This window comes from Phaethon aethereus (assembly GCF_964289735.1).
Source record: "Phaethon aethereus genome assembly, chromosome: Z".
Classification (NCBI taxonomy): domain Eukaryota; kingdom Metazoa; phylum Chordata; class Aves; order Phaethontiformes; family Phaethontidae; genus Phaethon; species Phaethon aethereus.
In genome coordinates this window covers 31,947,052-31,965,691 of record NC_138577.1, presented here as the reverse complement: position 1 = coordinate 31,965,691, position 18,640 = coordinate 31,947,052, and the positions used below count along the sequence as shown (strand labels likewise).

General features: G+C 41.6%; 1 protein-coding gene across 1 annotated transcript; it reads right to left on the bottom strand.

Annotated features, from left to right (window-relative positions):
• Nucleotides 1-11,891: 11,891 nt before the first annotated feature.
• On the bottom strand, nucleotides 11,892-17,798 carry KCNV2 (potassium voltage-gated channel modifier subfamily V member 2; the record flags this gene model as incomplete). Its single annotated transcript, XM_082012817.1, has 2 exons — nucleotides 11,892-12,167; nucleotides 16,359-17,798. The coding sequence occupies 2 exons, from the start codon at nucleotides 17,796-17,798 to the stop codon at nucleotides 11,892-11,894; spliced, it is 1,716 nt and encodes a 571-aa protein (XP_081868943.1).
• Nucleotides 17,799-18,640: the final 842 nt, after the last annotated feature.

The following is an 18,640-nucleotide window of genomic DNA, read 5'->3' as shown; positions in this document are numbered from 1 at the left end:
TTTCATTTTCCTTAAGTCTTCTGAAAAGTACAGACTTTTAAGCCCAAATAAACCAGAGGGGTTTGGATTTTTTTCTGACTTCCTTGTAATCAGGGAGGGGTGAATTTATTTCTGCATGATATCAAATGAGTATCTTATTGATTTCTACTGTACCCTATTTTTTTTCTAATTTCAAGCAAAGAAAAAAAAGACACCAAACTTCCTCAGTAAAGCACTCATACAGCTGATCCAAACAGGACCAAATTAATTAAATCTCCAACTGTGGGAGTCACTCTTTACTGTTGCTGAGACACATCCTATCAGGCTACATTTCTAATAGCCATTATTTCTACTAAGATACAGCTTCCTCAACATAAAGTACAATGCAACTAATTGGAAGTTTCCAGTGGTTAAGTAAACTTGCTTAAGTTTCCATACTTTATGTACTTCAAATCAGTCTCCTGAATTAACTGACTGTATTGTGAGAGGTCATGATGATCCACAACTACTACTACAGTCTGTTGGGAACTGCAGTGCTTAGCACTTGTGAAAATCAGGTTACCCAGTTTGAGACTCAGACTTGCATGCTTAGCATGAGGTAAAATGCTCTGGTTTTCTAGGGAGCACCTACAGGTGCTGGAATTGTTAGGTGGATTCTCTAGTTGTGTATATTTGAGCATAGTTTATCCAAAGTGGTGAATTGCATTGTTTCATCTTCATAAATAGTCTCTTGCTTCTCAGTGGTCCTGTCTAGGGGGAACATTTTTTAGTACAAAAAAATGACAAGATACCTGAATAGGCAATTAAAAAAAAAAAAAATCACAAACCCAATTGTAATTCATAGTTTACTTAGGTTAATTTAAGCATTACATGAATGTTATAGTTAGGAGAAGTGTTTCTAACATTATTTCTGTTTGTTGATTTACTGATACTTTGCTGACTGCACTTCCCTCTAATTCCATCTAGGTTTATGAGTAGTAGTAAATACAGAAAGGTTAATCCCAATTAGACCTGACTGGCACTGGCATTAAGTGTTCATGCTGATACACACATCCTCTCAATTACTGAAGGTTGCACCTGATTAGTTTCTGTAGCAGGATTTTCTATTGTGACAATAAACCCGATCATTTTAATTAGTAATAGGTAATGAATTTAAACTGTAATGAACTGTTTCTAAAGGAAGTCTCAGTTACTGCCAAAAAACCTAACCTGAACAAAATATGCAACAGATTTGTGACTGAGTAATTAGCAGTAGAGTAAAACAGGAGCGGGGGGATCTGATGCAGCCCTTCTCAATTTTCAGGTTATTGAGAGGGATAAACTAATGCTTAGAATCTGGCACAGACATGTTTCCAATCAAGAGAATTGAAGAGGGCAGTGAAAGTAAGTCATAGCTAAAGATAGATACTAATAAACTGAATAGCAAAAAGCTGTGTAAGAATGTCTGCTTATGTGAATCTGATTTAATGCTTTGTGTGCTTTAATTCTGGTAGCTTTAACTGAATGTCTACCAGGTAGTTTATTTGCATTTTTGAGACTCTGTATACAATTTATTTTAAATTACTATGCATAATTTGGAGGCTGGCTACTAATTTCCCTTACCACAGTTTGAGAAATGCCACTCTCAGTTAAGACATCAGTTAAATTTGTGCTAAAGATGCCACTGTTTTCCTACCAAGGATAGAACATAAATTTTACTGTCAAGGTATGTGTTTAGTTGAAACCAAATGCTGAAATGGCCTAATGGAAAGAGAGGAAAAGGAGGTTATGGGGAGTACTAAAGACTCTGTCAGTGGCTTAAGGCATTTCACAGAGTGGGTTCATTTTTCCCAGTGAAGCAGCTAGTTGGATGCAGTACCATTTCTGTCCCAGTCTGCTGCCTGTCTGTCTCAGTGTGAAGGCTGAGAGATAAATTGATTGGAAGACACTGAAGCAAAAGTATTTTTTTCAGTGTGTCCTTTTTCTTTTGTTTGAGATGTGATTGCCAAGGACTTCTGCCTACTTGAGATTATCCAAACTGCTCAAATTATTTGCCAGCATATTAATATAGCTGGCAGTATTTTTCTTTATTATCAAGAAGGCAGTGGAAGTGCAGGTGCAGCAAGTGTCTGTCTGTGCCACTTGCTGAGAAGAGAGGCTGTTCTAGGAATTACAGGGCTTGCTTTTGTTTTAAAGCCATTGTTGAGATGTGAAGTGACTGTCCCCTTGGCCATCCAGAGCCAACCCTTCTCTCTTTTTATGTAGCAGAAATTGGAGTGTGAGCAGCCAATGTTTAATCACTGTGAGTGATAGGACAAAAAATGGTGCTGATTATTTTATTTTCGGTTCTTGGAAGACAGAGGATCCATTACCTTGATAATGGTGTATATTAGTGTGTAATAGTGTATTTCCCATTACCTTGGAAATAGGGCTATACAGATGGGTACTATTTCAACTTAATACCTCTTAGTTTTAGGTACAAATGGACCAACTTTCCCCTTTGCTGCTGACAGCAGGAGCTACCAAGATCAAGCAGTTTCACTCTTCCACTGACTCTCCGCCAACTTACCTTTTCTTCAAGAGCAGAAAATGTACACAGTGACTCTGAGTTTTTCTGAGTGCAGAACTGAGGACAAAGTGGGGTCAGCAGAAAATGCAGAATAATTGAAGTAGCTGAAAAAAAAGGGGGAATGTTTTGGGACTAGACACATTGCAGGCAGGCTGTGACCCAGGTGATGTGATATTTTCTTTCTTACTCCCCTCCATCTCTTGTCTAGTTGGGTTGTACATGTGTCAGAATGGACACATATGTGCCCCACTTGGTACTTAAGGGTTTCTACTAAGTGCTCTCACTCTTCCTGTGATATGTCTTAAAAAAATTAAAAATGGTACTAATCAAATACTAGAAGTAGAAAGTAGGGATTTTTTGTTTCTTACGTATTTAAAACAGATTCATATAAGTATTCATTGCATTAGTCAAGACGCATTTCCTTCTGACTTCTTGGAAAGAATATGTAGTGTTCATTGGACAGTTTGCATTATCAAGTTCAAGATTATTGTCAAAACGCGTCCCTTTTGCCTCACTAGTGTGCACAGCATTCCTCAGCTGCTTTGTGGAAATATAAAAGTTCATTTACTCTAACCATATTGTTCTTCTAGCACTGTTTTCTGCTTGGGGTTTAAAGCTTCTTGTATCAAATTGCTCCCTTACATGATCCATTCTGTAAGTGGCACTTTCTTTCACTGTTAACACTTTGTTGCTGTTGTTTAAAGTCCCTTGTTTTGTCTTCTCTCTCTTACTTTGAGACCTTGGACTCTTAGGATATGTAACCTTTTTCAAGATCTTTTAATGGTAGATACCATTGTACTAGCCATCTAGTAAAGAGAAACAGGCATTACTGGGAAGGATTACTATGTAAGAAATATGAATCTGTCATACTGTGTTCTCCACCTTTTCTTCAATCCCTGTAACTGCAAATTTGAGCAGTGCAAGCTTTCCTTGAGATGATTTTTTTCTTTTAAGTGTATGCAAAGGCCCTAACCCACTTTGCTGTAGCATCCAAAGTAGCAGTAGAGTGTAATTTTCAGGCTGTACTGGGGGATGGACTGAGGGAAGGGAAAGCCATCGATGGCTGGGAAACTGGAAAATATGCCAGGTAAGCTCAGTCTTATTTATGAGCAGTAATTTCTTACATGTGCCCAATTTAACATTATAGATCTTTGTGATTTTCTCTTGCAATAGTCATGTATTTAAAGCTTTGTCAAGGGTCACACTAGCTGAAGTGGGTTTAGTCATCTTGTCATCTGCTGTCATGGAAGATGGTTTTAATTGTTGGATTTTTATGCTCTTTCAACCAGAATGTGTCTTACAAGTACACTTAACGCTTTACAAAATATAAAAGTCTTACAGATTCTCTAATTTGCCCTGTCTTCCCCACATCTCCTTCTGCCTGTCATTGCTGTGTCAGTCTGTGCTAGATAGAGTGTGTCTGCATGGATTACATCTTTTATTAGAATGGTGGGACAATCACAAAAAGCATATGGGAGGGAGCTGAGAGGAGCTCTGGGTACACAGGCATATGTGAACAGATACTAGAAACATTGAACTAAGAAGTCATGAGCAGGTTTTTCTTTGTAGAACATGCAAACAAGATACTTCTGGGGCAAAAAAAAATACCAGGGCTTTTAATTTTAAAGATGTACTGATTTATAAGGATTCCTGATGAATCATTTTTTGTGGTAAAAAGGTAATAAGGGAATATGAGAATTGGTTTAGTATGTTGCACTGGTTAAAATTTCTGCTCCCAATGAGTGGTTAGATGAAGAAGATCGGGTGCCACAACACTTGCTCTTAAGTAATCTTTACGGTGTGGTGATGGCACCAGTTTTCATGGAAATCAAAGTAATTCTTATGGCTGAAATGCTTTCAGAGGCTGTTTTACAAAGTGGTGCCACTAGTTTTTCCATTTAAGCATTTTTTCTGTTTTTTACTCTGCTTATATGAAGAGCTAAAATATTTAGAGCCTCTTCGAAATTCCAGGTCTTTTGTTAGCAGGCAGTGAAAAGAACAGACAGGACCAATTTAAAGACATGTTTGAGAAATGGCTGAATGATTTCTCTTCAAAAGAATTAAAAATGGTTGAACTTGTAATTTTACATGTCAGATTACATGGTATGGTATTAGGCAAGGTCCAGGCATGACAGAGCTACTGGGGTCTGCCTTGCAGAATTGGTGCTGCTCACCAGCCTCCATGCAGGCCCAGCGATTTCCCTTTAAAATGTCCTCATCACTGACAGATGCCACACATAGTGTTGTATTTCCTATTTTACGCAGCATCATGCCCAAGTTGGAGGACCTTTGCTTTCACAGATGGTGATTCAGCTTTGCACTGGCTAAGCGTTTGCCGCTTTAGTTTGCTCCTTTGGGTATTAGGAAGCTCAAGTGGGAACCAGCCCTTGAGATGAACAGAGTTACTGCTAGAGCAAATGGAATAAACACCTTAACAGTGCATCTCAAATTTCCTGTTTTCTTCTGCTTCAGGTGCACTTCAGGCATCTGCCTCTGGTCGTCCTTTAACTATGGTATGGTGCACTAAGGTGGAAACGTTGTGTGTGCGTTGTCTGCTCTCAGGCAGTGTGGTGCTACTCAGACTGCACTTGCCGCAATGTGTAGGCTTTGCTTTCTAACACATAACTTGCACCAGGTCACAATACCTAGGAAGCTTTTTTTTGTTGCTGTTGTTTTTAACTGGTTTCCTGTATAAAGGTGGGGAGTTTTTGAAAATGAAATGAGGCAGGCGATGTAAGTTTCATTAAACCAAACTTACTTTTAGATTATTTACTTAATAATAATAGAAATGAAATAATAGAGACTAAAGGGTTTGAATGGAGCCCAAAGCATTTTATCTTTGCAAAGGCAAAGTGTTTTGTTAGCACTTGACTTACCACTGTTGTACTTGGGATTCTGCATGTTTGACGATGAACAGAAATTATATTTCTGTGTGAAAATTTGTTTTCAGGCAGGTATGGGAAGTGCCTTAGGATAACACACTAAGGTAGTGAATCTGCATCTGTAACCGTGAACTTTATCACGGAGAGTGGATCTGACTTACTCAGAAGGTGAATTTCGTGGTAGAATTTGAATAGGGTGGAGGTGACAGACTGTACAGAGAAACACAGGGAGAAGGCAGGCAGGTAAGAAAGTGGTCTCCTGTGCCATACCAATAAATGAAAGCTATAAGCAAGAAGGTATTTGCAGGTTTCTGATGGGGGAGGTCTTGGGTGAAAAGAACTTGTTGCAGAAGGAAAGATGCCTTTGAAGAGCAATGCCAAAACAAATTGGAGTGGGACGATGCAAGTGTAATAGTGGTATTACAGCTGTGAAAGAGTAGTGGAGGCCTGTGGAAAGAGGTAAAGCAGGAACACTGTGCTTAAAACCTTGTGTGCCTTCCTGAAAAGGGGAATTTGGCAGCCTTGTAACCTTTGGGTGGCAGCAGTGAACAATTTTCTGTGCAAGGGACTGTACTTTCCACAAGCAGATTCGGCTACCTTGCCCTTTCTTACAGGGTGTTGTGGCCCTCCAGTCACCATGGGACGTGCTATTGCAACCTGTGTGTGATTTCCTGAATTTCTGGAACTTGTTGGTTGGTTTTCTTTGTGTGTTTTTTTTTTTTTTTTTCTCCCCTGTTTATTTACCCAATTGAAATATTTGGATGTTAACATATTTGGAAGTCAGACCAGCCTGACCCTCAAGACTTGGCTGGGGTAGACCTGAGGAGCATGGAGTCCCTTTGATGTCAGTATGGATCCGGCTTATGCCAGGGCTTGATGACAGACTTCACCTCAGAGCCCAGCCTTTCTGGTGGGCTGTTGCATTCACCTGCTGTCCATGCCTTTGTCTCCATGTGTGGTTTTTGGTAACAAAAAAAAGAAATGTCCTGCTGAGCCAGGCTGTTCTTATATGGGTATTGAAAAGTTCCTCTGCAGACACATTTTCGGTGACAATGCTGGCTGTTCTTAGCCCTGCAGAACTACATTAGCTCTGCAGCCCAAAGCAGGTTCTCCCTTCTCTTTGCCAGGGGGATAGTAGAAATGCTTTTTGGGCAGTTTCCACTGCCAGAACTAGCAAAGGAAATAGTGTTGCATGGGTATGTGGTGGCCTGAAGAATATTTATTACTGGTAGCGAAAGACTGACTTTTAAGTGTGGTACTTGTTTATCTGGTTGTTAATAGGGAGGGAAATGATTTTCCTTATAAATGAAGCAAATCTGCTTCAGAAGTCAGAATGACAGTATGGAGTCATTTCATAGAGTAGAATTAGACTCTGGCAAATTTTATTTAAAAACCTTGATAATCTCTACCTCAGGAGTTATGTGAGAATTCCATAGAATGCTTTAATTTTTCTCAGCATATTTCCATTAAATTACCAGAGTACATAAAAAGCTAGTACCTCTGACCTTTCAATCCAAGATAAAGAGCTGGATTACAGTCAAATGCTATGTAATTTCTCTACTAGTGAATAAAGAAGGTGATAAAGGTTTTGTAAATAGCAGATAAGCATGAATCAAATATTTTTACATAACATAAAACCAGAATGTTCTAAACAATTGAAGCTGTTTAAGCAATGAGACATTTTCTGCTTTCCTAGGCTTACTGATGGTCATTATGTTTCTTCAAAAACTTTGAAGTATACCTAGTTTATAATCTTCTAAATTATACGTATTTAAGGACTGAATATTACTATTTGTCTTAGAAGCCTGGGAATAGCACCAGATGCCTATTAATCTGTGGCTTACTGTAGCTACGCCTTTAAGTGCTATCTTTCTGAATAAGAAAAGCAAACAGCTGCTGAATTGCATTGAAAAAGTGATGTTCTTCTAAGACAAGGATTTGTGCAAAGACATTCTAATTGGAATTCTTTCCACTGTCTCATGTAGGGACAAACTTTAGATTTCTACTATCCCCCACCCTTATTTTTTTCTTATTTATTTTTTCTGTTTTTTTCCTCTTTTTCTTTTTTCCATCTTTTTTCTTTTTTTCCAATAATTCCCAGGCCTAAAATGAGTAGAAGAAACAACACTTAGCTGTTGAAAATGAAGCCAGGTCGTCCAGAAAAAGTGACTGTTTCTTTGTCTACCAGAGACATTTTGTTAAGTCTGTAGTGAAACATAATGATAGAACATATTTTCCTTCTCCCTCTGGGGCTCATTAATATCTGCAATTAGTTAAAATACAAGATTTTAGCATGGCCACATTCAAAGAGGTTTCTAATTTCTCAGTGGGCTGAGAATCCTCCACCCTATTTCCCTAAAACCTTAGCTATGCCAAATTAACATCTTATAAAGCAAACCCTACCTACTTTAGCTTTAATAGCATTGCCCATCTTTGTTGCGTTTAAGCATATTTTCCTTTGGTGTGGTTATTTTGAAATCTTTTGATTGTCGAAGCCCTGTGACATTCAAGTAACCAAGGCAATCACTGCTCTCGTGTGTTATTTTTGGATGCCATCATGTGTACCATTTGACTGTTTCTTTTGAGTAATCTAGGGACAGTGATGATGCCACTGAAAGTCTTAGTGGATGTGGCAGAATGAATTAACTGTGAGTCTATCTTGGAAGGAACTGTTGCATCAACAAACAAATGGCAAAAAAGCTGCATCCTGTTTCAAAGCCAGCTGATACAGATTTGCACAGCCTTCTGCAGGTTGTCAGAAGGTTTTTCTGTGGGAATATGAACTCCTTCCTTCCTCTGAGATGGCTGGACGTCCTCTTTGTACGCTGTGAGCCTCAGACAGGCTCTCACAGCGGGAGAGGACTGTGTGGGAGGACCTTGCTGGTAACCATATGCAGAAAATACTGGTACTGACAGAGCCTTGGGCATTTGGGGCAACATCTGGCTGATAATAGTGGTACCTCAACTTTACACATATTCTTTCGTATTGAACTGCACAAACTTAAGCTTGTCACCCCTAAAATAAGATTAGATAAGCCACAAGGCAGAAAGTTGCATAAGGTAATACAGAGAAGAGAATAAGTCTTTGATTGAAAAACAAACAAAAGCCCAAACACTAACTTCTAGTTTACTGGAAAATGCCTTACTCCATTAAGGACTCGTTCACTTGCTGAATGCAGCAGAGCAGATGAGCCAGGTATTACAGAATAGAAAACCAGCAACTTCGTGTAGTCTTCTGCTTAATATTTCATGTGACAGTTCCCAAAGGTCTGTCCTCCAGACTGCACACTATTTATCTTGTGTCAGCTCTAGCATTAGTCAGAGATCTCTGAATTGAGCTAGGTCACAAACCAATCTAACCCTGCTCCCTCAGACTGTCACACTTGGGTGTTGAGTCAATGCACAGAGGAATCAAAAAGGTAACAAAGCTGCCATCAGCAGAATGGTGGGACTAGATGGTGGAGGGATGAGAAGACAAAGTGCAGTGAGAAAGAAGAGAGTGAGGCAGCCACTAGGTAAGCTAAGCTGCCTGAGGTGTGATGGCCTCTGGGTTCAGAGCACCTAGGTGGGACCTTGGTAGTACTGGTTATGATGTTGTCTTCTCCTGGCATAAATTCGTCTCCTCCATGTCAGGAAGTGTTTGGGCCCATGGCCGTTAGCCTGGAGGGTAACACAGAGTTTTGCCTTCGTGTGGCTGCAGTGTGCAGGGACTGACTCTTGGGTCCTTCTGGACTAAATCCTTCAACGAAAGATTGGTTGGGCCAGAGGAGACTGAGTGGGAAGATTTTGCGGCTTTGTCAGGGTACTTTCAAAGTTCTTTACTGAAGCAGGGCCAGTGACCCACACCTTTCGACCCAGCCAAACACCAAGCTGTACAGTCTTTCTTTTACTGTCACCTGGTGGGCCGTTATTTACTTGGTGCAAAGTGGAACAACTTCATCTAGAGGAGTGCGAGAGACCCACTCCAAGCTGTATTTGGACGGTTAGGGCAGTACTTGCGTGTTAAAATCTTGTTGGACAGATAAGAAAGTACTCGCCGAGGACATTCAATTCTGATTCCTGATAAAAAGAGACAGTCCTTTTCCTCCTCATATTTTGTGTGGAAAGCTTATTCCCTTACATGTCTCAAAGACATCTACTTGAGTTAGTGCCACACGTGAGGCAAGCAGGGAGGAAAACAAGGCTGGTGATTTGTGCCAAGTCTGAGGCTATGAGGAAGTTCAGCCTCAGCAGAGTAAGTGCTCAGGCTCTGGATTTTTCTAGGTGGCCAGAAGCAGCTGAACTTGCCATTCAAAGCCAAGCATCTGCATGCCATCGGCATGGTACATGCAAATACTGATTACTTCAGACAAGGAAATTAATTTAGGGTTTCCAAATCTTGGAAAGTTGGATAATCACCAATGTTTAAGTCCTTTTAATGGATCTAACACAAACTGCATGTTGAAAATAAAGCACAGTTGGTTTTTTGCATGCTTGTAACCTGCCACCTCACTGAACTGCCTCGGAGGTCTAAGAGCGAGGCTTCCTGTGGTTTCAGGAAGCTCCTTGTCCTGTTATTGCTGTGCAGAAGGGTTGTGCAAATCCATACCATCCTTAGAGCCAAAGTAAAGCAGCTATTCTCAGTGAGTGCCAGGATTGTGCCTGCTGTATTGTGTGTAGTCCAGAACAGCAAACATCTATCACATTCAACTCCCAGGGCTCAGCTGTGCCTTAAAGACATGGTTTAGCTTTTAACAGAGCTGATCAGCACACAATGTGCTGACTGTCATTCTTAAAGAACAAAATGACAGATGGGCTTATGATACATTTGTCTGGAGGTAGAGAATGGGAAGAGCAACTTGGTTACTAATTACCTTCTCACTGTTGAAAGGAGAAATGTCCCTATGCTTGACACAATCTGCATGGATGTGGCAAAATTAATGAACTTTTCCACCCTCAGCTGTCCCAAGAGTGAGCTTCACACCATTGTCTCCAGTGTGGCTCTGAGATCTGAATGCAGCCATTTGCATTCAGCAGGGCAGGACAGACACAATGTGAAAGTTCAAGAATTTTAAAATTCATCTCTGCCATCAGGCTGTGTTGCAGCAAGAGTGCTGCTGAGTAAAAGCCGTGGGTTGTATCAGTGACTGTTTACTGTTGCTTCTTTTTGTTACCCTTTTTCTTATGCTATTTGAGTATCAATAAAATACTATTCTTTTGGATCTGTTTTTCAGGTTCCTGTTTCTAAACTGTTACAACTGGAAGGAATACTCCTGATATGCTGTGAACTGATACATGAAACTCTGATTCCATTTAATTGTTGTTGTTCTTATTTGTTGCATAGGTTTTGGGGTGAGTTTCTGACGCATAAGAAATTGCAGTTGCAAGAAGGCTCAATAATCTTGGGAAGTAAGATACTACTGGGAGTGAGCTGAGGCGTCAGAATTTTGTCCTTATCGGCTGTATGTACCAGACGAAGTATCTTGACTTCAAATTATTTTTAAAGCTGGTTACAGATAAGTGTTGATAAGAGAAAGTCTTGGAGAGATTATCCATTACATGTGTCATTTGATTATTTTTTAAATGCTGTTTTAACACTTATGTCCTGTGACAGGCCTATTATTATTCTAAGAGTTCAGTAAGTAAATACATTAAATGCTGTAAAATGAATTTAGTTTGTCACTTAATCCTATACCTAAAGAAGGTTTTGGTTTGGAAGCATTTTCAAAATTGATCAATGACATTTATCAACTCAGACTCCAGACCTCTTCACTAGTTCTTGGCATAATGAAAGATGATTATGGAGGTGATGATAGTGGAAATACTAAAAGCAGTGTGTTGCTTACCTAGGTATGAAAATGGGAATCATTTGCAGGGCTGCATATGAAAAATAAAATTGGAACAGTTGAGCATAGCTGTCTGACAGTGGAAACAGAAGCTGAAAGCTTCTGTTAGATGCTGCTAACATTCTGTTAGATGCTGCTAACATTCAGGTAAACACCCTAGGCTGTTTTCCGGGTTTTGAAAGCTGGTGCAAAACCAATTTCAGCAATGCAGTCAGTATATTGGGTATTCTATTCGTTTAATTTTTGAGACTGCCTTGACAGCACTGAGGTGGCTGACCTTTAATGGCAGCAATTTGTTTTCCTTTGGATTGATTATGGTGGATCTTTACCATGGGGCTAATCAGTAGCAGGGGGTTACATCTTCATGTGGGTCTAATTAAGAGTTTCTGGGTGGTTAACTTGAAGAATGTCATTCCAGATATTTGATGAGCACTTGAGTGCTGCTCACAGACTAGCAAAGCCAAAAAAAAAAAAAATCTGTTGTTGTAATCTGAGCTTTTTTCCTTTTGAAAACAACTCCCTTCAAAACAGGTTTCACCATCTACTTCTGTTACTTTTGGCCTTTTCAGTTTATCTTCACTTAGCTTGGATGATCTGTTTTTCTTCTTTCTCCTTCGGCTTCTCTGTTCCCTCCCAATATCCGAAGCACAAACTGTATCAGTGCTGTGACAAAGGGTGAGTTGCACTTTCCCCACAGCATTCAGATATTTTCTTCATGGCTCTCCGTGTGAAGTCCACCTTCCCCCTTTCTTTCTTGAGAGCTGTGTACTCATAGGCTTTCAGCTTGCTGTAATAGTCCGAGAATTTGTTGTAGAGAATGGAGATGGGCATGCCATTCAGGATTATCCCAAACGCAATGCAGAGGAAAGCAAACAGGCGGCCAAGGTGAGTTTCTGGACACATGTCTCCGTATCCCACTGTAGAGATGCTGACCTACAGGCAAACCAACATTCAGCTTATTAGCTGAGAAGAAACGTACACACAGTTATGTTCGGGGTCAGGAACAATTTTAAAGTGTTTGCACTTCGTATCATAAAACTGAAGTACTCTCTGCTGTCTCCTTTTCTGTACTGCCCATCTAATGCAAAAATCCCTAATTTAAAAAAAATCCCTCTCATGCAGTAAAGACAGACAACAGTGCAGTCTGACGTTATTCAGGAGGATTTTTAAAAGCTTTGTACTGCAGAGGGGATTTCCAACCAATTTCTACCAGCCTGTCCAGAAGGTGGGTTTGCTCGGCTGTGGCGAGCGGGTAGAGACGCTCCCTGACTGCACAAATCCAGGGATAACTGCAGTCCTGCTCCTTCATTGTGTTACTTGGAACAGATGCCCTGTGTCTAAATCCAGCGTGCTTACAAAACTCGGTATTGTGGGAGTTATCCTGAGAGTTGTATTTTGAGTATTACCTTTGTTTGTCATATGTATTTTAAGAACTAATGAAGAAACACATAAAAAGCTTCATCTAATTGTGAAATACATTCTTATTATGTTTGCAATATGGGAAGAAGTGACCCAGGACCTTGAAGTTTCTATACAAAATCCCCTTTAATGGTTACATAGCTACAAGGAGCTGTGGAAAAACCAAATCTTTCTCTGTTGCCTGGAAGTTTTGCTCTCGGTATGTGCTCGCAACATACATATTTGTTGTGCTAAATTGTTTGATCTTCCTGCTCAGCCCTATGTCAGAGGTTACAAAAGTAAGGCATATGTGTGCCTTCAGTAGGAAATATTCCTGACAGGTTTTAGCTGACAGGTACACAAGTGGGAAATTTTCGCTGAATTTGCCTTTGAAGAAGGTTTTGGGGGTGGTCTAAAACGTGGTTTTTTTTTTTTTTTGTGGAAGTGATGGTATTTAGTATATCCACTTTGTATGAATCTGTACATTTTGCCACCATATTTTCTACATAGTTTCACAGACATTTTCCTCCTCAGACATCAGCATTTTCTCTTTTTAGCCTATGGATGGATGAAGTTCTATTTTATATGGATCTGGTGCTATACCAAGTACTGTAATGCTTGCTTTGTAAAATTTTGTTTCAAAAATTCATGGATGTTTGTTTATGGGGATGCTACATATGAATGATGTACTCCCAAACAGTATAAAATAACTTAATTTATCTATTTACACTGCACATATCTTGATTGTTTATAATTTTCATATCTAGTAAATATAACTTATTTTTCTCTGGCAGGTAAAACTTGCAGGTTTCTGCCATCTGGCACTTCCTAGTCTGTGCAAGGGTTCTATTTCAGCCAATGAATTTTTTTTTTCTCCCACAATATCTCAACAGACTGTGTGTATCTGTAAAACAGTAGTCTAAAACTTTGGCAGAAATAAACCACAGGCAGTAGGACTTTCACCGTAATGCCCTTGTGGCTTTAGCACTAAAATAAATCTTTGGAAGGTCACGGTATGCAGTCTGCCATCCTCTAACATGCTAAATAAAATGTTATTTCAAATTAAGAAAGCATTAGGGTACATGAGACAGCACTGGGTAAGCACATTTGTAGGATGCACCTGGTGCTTCCTGTGGAATAAAAAGGATTAGTCACTCGGTTTAATGGAAATTAAGTCACTGGATTTGAATGATAATACAGGATAAATATCTCCAAAAATAAATACTGAGATGAAGACAAGATGTTTCTCTCTACCAGCCAGGACAAAACCATTATCCTGTGATAAGGTTCTGTTCCACTGGCGTAGTCTTCTACATCGCCTGTGACAGTTTGGGAGGGATAGTTCTCCTCCTGTGTGTGTGAGACCATGAAAACTGTTGGATTTTAATGACATTTGAGTAATCCAAATAATCCAAATTTTCACTCTTAAAGAATGATTAGGCTTTAAAAAGAGTTTTATGCCTTGGAATTGCAATGTGCATGTTACAGCTCCTCTTTTTGAGGCACTTGGTCAGCTAAATAGTCCTTTTTCACTAGTCAGTCATACAGGTTTCTTAGGAGTATCTAAATTACTATGTTGTCACCATAGTGACATTTGCAGAAATGAATCCTAAAGATTTCGCATATATCCTGCATGTTCAGAAAACAAAATACAAGGCTAATGTCCTTATTCTAATAATGTATGAAGCATGAATTTCTTCATAACCTGCATATATCACTTAAAGATTACCTGTGAAGGTCACATTACAGGACCCTCTCCTTTATTCAGTGATTTTTTTCCCTCCTTCCCATGCTCGAACTTAAAGGATATTCAGCACATGTACATATCCAGTGCCTATGCTGATCAATCAGCATGAGAAGATGTTCTGACTCCTTTCCATTTCCATGGGCTTCCTTCCCCAGGGAAGCAACTGGGACATAGCCAGGCCCAGGGCTTAGAAGTGCTCCTGGGGCCCTGCCATAAACCTGGATTATGGAGGCCACCATCAGCTGCTTCAAAACGAAATGTACGTGATGACAGACTGGAACAAGCCTTAGAGTTATGGACAGCCAAGGTATCGGCCCTTTGCCTTCTCTCGGCACCTGCAGCGTCTAGCTGTCCTCTGGTTTGATCCAGGCTGCTACACATAGGCACATCTTCTGCAGCATAGCAGAACTGTTGTTTTCCAGCTCTGAAATGCTGCAGAGGCAGCAGCATAGGCAGGGATCAACTTCCCCCTCTCTGCAATGCCCTTGATAAAGCCACCCCCCTCCCTGCCAAAACGTTGTTGTAAAAAGGGTAACTGTGAAACTGCTATGCTTGTGCATGAAGATTATCTGTTAAGCATTTACATACAGTATTGGTAAACCCACAAGTGCTTCTTTTATCTTCACAGCTCACCCTTGAAGGATGTAACTATCATTTTGATCTCACAGTAGTTTGAGAAGTATTTGTTAACCTTCTATAAGTTAATGTCCGTCCTTGGGTACTAACGCAGTCCAAGTCTGGCGTTAAACGGCTTCCTGAACATGCATTCTGAGATGCATTCTGAACATGCATAGAGATGCATTCTGAGTTCAAGATGCTGGAACAGTGCTGCCAGGGCATGGTCAGAGCCAGGAGACATTTAAGCAAGGTGGAGGACTTTAAACTCTCTCAGCTCTGTGTTCCTGGCTAAATCTCCATGCCCCTGAAAGAAGTGAACCCAACAGCTTGGAAAATGCTGCCTCAAAAGCACCCCTCCATGTAACCCAGTATAGTACAGGTCAGTGATAGTTCGGACATCTCGAGGAGATGTGCCCAAATGCTTTAGAGCACTAACCCAGTGGCAGTCTCTAGAAACAAGGTCATTGTGTCTTTATTTCTGGGGCTTGTCAACTGAAACTCAGCCAGTTACATTCACTCCAAGAGCTTGGGATGGGAATAAAATCACACTCTTCTTGGCAGAGGTTGCAAAAAAAGATTCAAGATGACGTTAACCAGTTCTCAGTACTGACTGATGTGGGATCAAACCAGTGACCTAGATGTAGAAGGCAGTTTATTCCATTATCAACCCCTTGCGCTATTCTGCTTCTTTTTGTATTTATTCTTCTGCAAGTATGGCATGGTATAAATAACCACCAATGTTCTCTGTTTGTGCAGACATACATCTTAGATGCGTCACCTAGGGGACAGAATGCAATCTCTTCTGTAAAACTACTGTTGGTCCTAATGTTTTTAACAGCCTGAGCTCTGGGACAGCTTTGGCTTCGCAATTTTGAGTGACCAGACTATAGTTAATAAATGATGTCTTATCATCTTGCAGTTGTAGGATGGGTCACAGTAGATCTGCAAAAGCAAGAAGAATGAAAATCCTGTGTCCACCTGCAACCAGCTAGCCTGATGCAGTCTTCCTTTTGTGTCCCACCGCCCCCCTTTTTTTTTTTCAACACTGACAATGGGATTAAATGGGGAAATGCTTGTCTTTCCTCTCTCTTTCCCCACTTCTTTAAAAGTGCAAGTACTGTCTGCCCTTGGTCGGATGGGAATTTCAACACTGTCTGATTAAGCCTTGATTTAAGCTTACAACAGAAGTGAATGACTGTGTCTGTGTGTGCGTGAGTGCATATGTCCTGTAAGCTCAGAATTCAGAGCTGGTGTCACTGATCTGATCCTGCTGTTTTCAAGACTGTCAGGGACTCTAACAAAGAAGGGGAAAGGAAGGGAGGGTCTCTGGCTAGCCAGCAAGGTGAGATGAGTTTACTTACGGCAGCCCACCACCAAGCATGGGGGATGCTGGTGAAGTTGGTACTGGAAACATCGTGCTCCACTGTGTAGACCATGGCAGAGAAGGCGAAGATGCCCATGGCAATGAAGAGCAAAAGGCAGCCCACCTGCTGGTAGCACTGGCGCAAGGTAAAGCCGAAGGCACGCAGCCCGGTGGAGTGGCGGGCCAGCTTGAGGATGCGGAAGATGCGCATGAGGCGCATGATGCGAAGCACTTGTCCCACCTTGCCTACCCGTCCCACCTTCTCGATATCGTGCTCGTGCTGAGAGCCCCGACCTCGGGGCTGGTCATCATCAGCAAAGCATTCAAGCAGCATCTGCAAGTAGAGGGGCAGGATGGCAATGAGGTCTACTGCATTGAGGGCGCTGCTGGCAAAGCGACGCAGGTCTGGGGTAGAGACCAAGCGCAGCAGATACTCCAGTGTGAAGAACGCAATGCACAGGGTCTCAATGTGCTCCAAGACAGGCCGGCTCTCCCCGCTCTTCTGGTCTACCTGCTGCATCTCCTCCACTGTGTTGAGTGCCAGGGCCACCACGGAGATGAGCACAAAGAAGCTGGAGGCCACTGCCATCACCTTCGCAGTGACAGAGGAGAAAGGCTTCTCCATGAGGTTCCAGAGGCGCCAGCGCTGGGGACCATAGTAGCGCATGTGGTGGAAGAGCTGCTCATTCTCCTGAGCCTCTGCCTGGGAGCGCAGCTCACTCTGGACCTTCAGCTGCTCGCTCAGCTCATCACGGCGCTCTTCAAAGCAGATGCGGCAACAGCGAGGTGTGTATTTGAGCCGCACACCCCAGTAGCTCAGCTCCTCCAGGAAGCTACGGGGGCACAGCTCATCCCGCACGCGCAACACACCTGAAGCATAGAAGTTGTACACCAGCTGGAAGACAGCAGGGTCCCGGTCAAAAAAATACTCGTCTACCTGGGCAGCATAGTCATCACACAGGCCCAGCTGGCAGCGACGGTCAGTGGAGGTAGCCAGGCGGCCCAGGCGAGTCTTGGGATAGATGGCCACTGCCTGGTAGGTGAGGCGGTAGCTTTGGCCGCCGACATTGATGTTCAGCACGGACGAAGTGGAAGCCGTGGCTGGGGCTCCAGAGGAAAGCACAGGGGAGCAAGGAAGGGATGATAAGGCCTTGTTTTCCCCCTCACATGTGTCTCCGCTTGGCCATTTTCCTTGTTCTTTCTCTTCCTCTTCCTCATCTTCATCATCCACATAGTAGTTGTAATTCCCCTCAGGTCCCAGGAGCAGTAGGGGCTGGAAGTTCAATGGAGCAGTAGCAGAAAAGCCGCTCTGCTTGTCTACTTGCATGCCTTTGTTGTCCTTCCCCTTGTCGGGCTGCGGGAGGACATTTGGTGCTTCCCTCTCTCTGCCATTATGTTTTAGGAAAGGAAACTGTCGCCGCATGTTAAACTGCAACATACTCTTTTTTCTTAATCTTCTCCCTTCTTTGCATTCACCTGATCAAGGAATTAACGCCAGTCCTTTCCAACACTACAAAGGCTGACAAACCTGTTTTCTTCTCTCTTTGTCTCGGTAGTGTCACGCACAGCAGCCGTTCTGCATTTTTCTCCCTGCCAGCCACCACTACAGTTGTTATGAAAGCTCTGTGTGGGATATAGACACATGAAGACTGCTGTTGGCCATTTTAATCTTGCTGACAGGGAAGATCTGAGTGCTTAGAGAAGGGGATTTAAGGGCTATTATCCTGTTCCAGTCTCATCTCCCTCAGGCTGTGACGTGAATGATTATGGATCCATAAATCTATAAAAAATCAGTAGGGGAAAAAAATGTTAAGTTTTATTGCTAATAAAAACCATAGATTTCCTAATTCAAGTATCTATGGATTAAGAATAATATCAAAATGAAAACGTATGAGGGGCAGAGTGGGGAGAGAGAGAGAGCAAACATTACAAATTTCTTTTATCTGCATGAGTATAGCATGTCATGGTTTTCCTTAATGAAAATAATTAATGATTGATATGCAGATAATGGATATGCACTCACTACAGTAGGTCTTAAAATGTTTTCCAAAGGTGAGCAAATAAAAGTCATCCCTTTTTATTCCCAGTTAGAATACCCCCATCTGGTCAAGGGCTGAGGAGAGTCGCAGTCCGTGCCTGAAGCTTTGCCTGTGCTGTGGGACCACGCTCCCCTGGACACAGGGGAAGTGAAGGGCAGGGGTGTGAAGGGGTTTTAAGCACACCACTTCAAACTCTTCATGAGCTGCTGAGAAACAGAACAAAGCCACTCTTGTTTCTCTT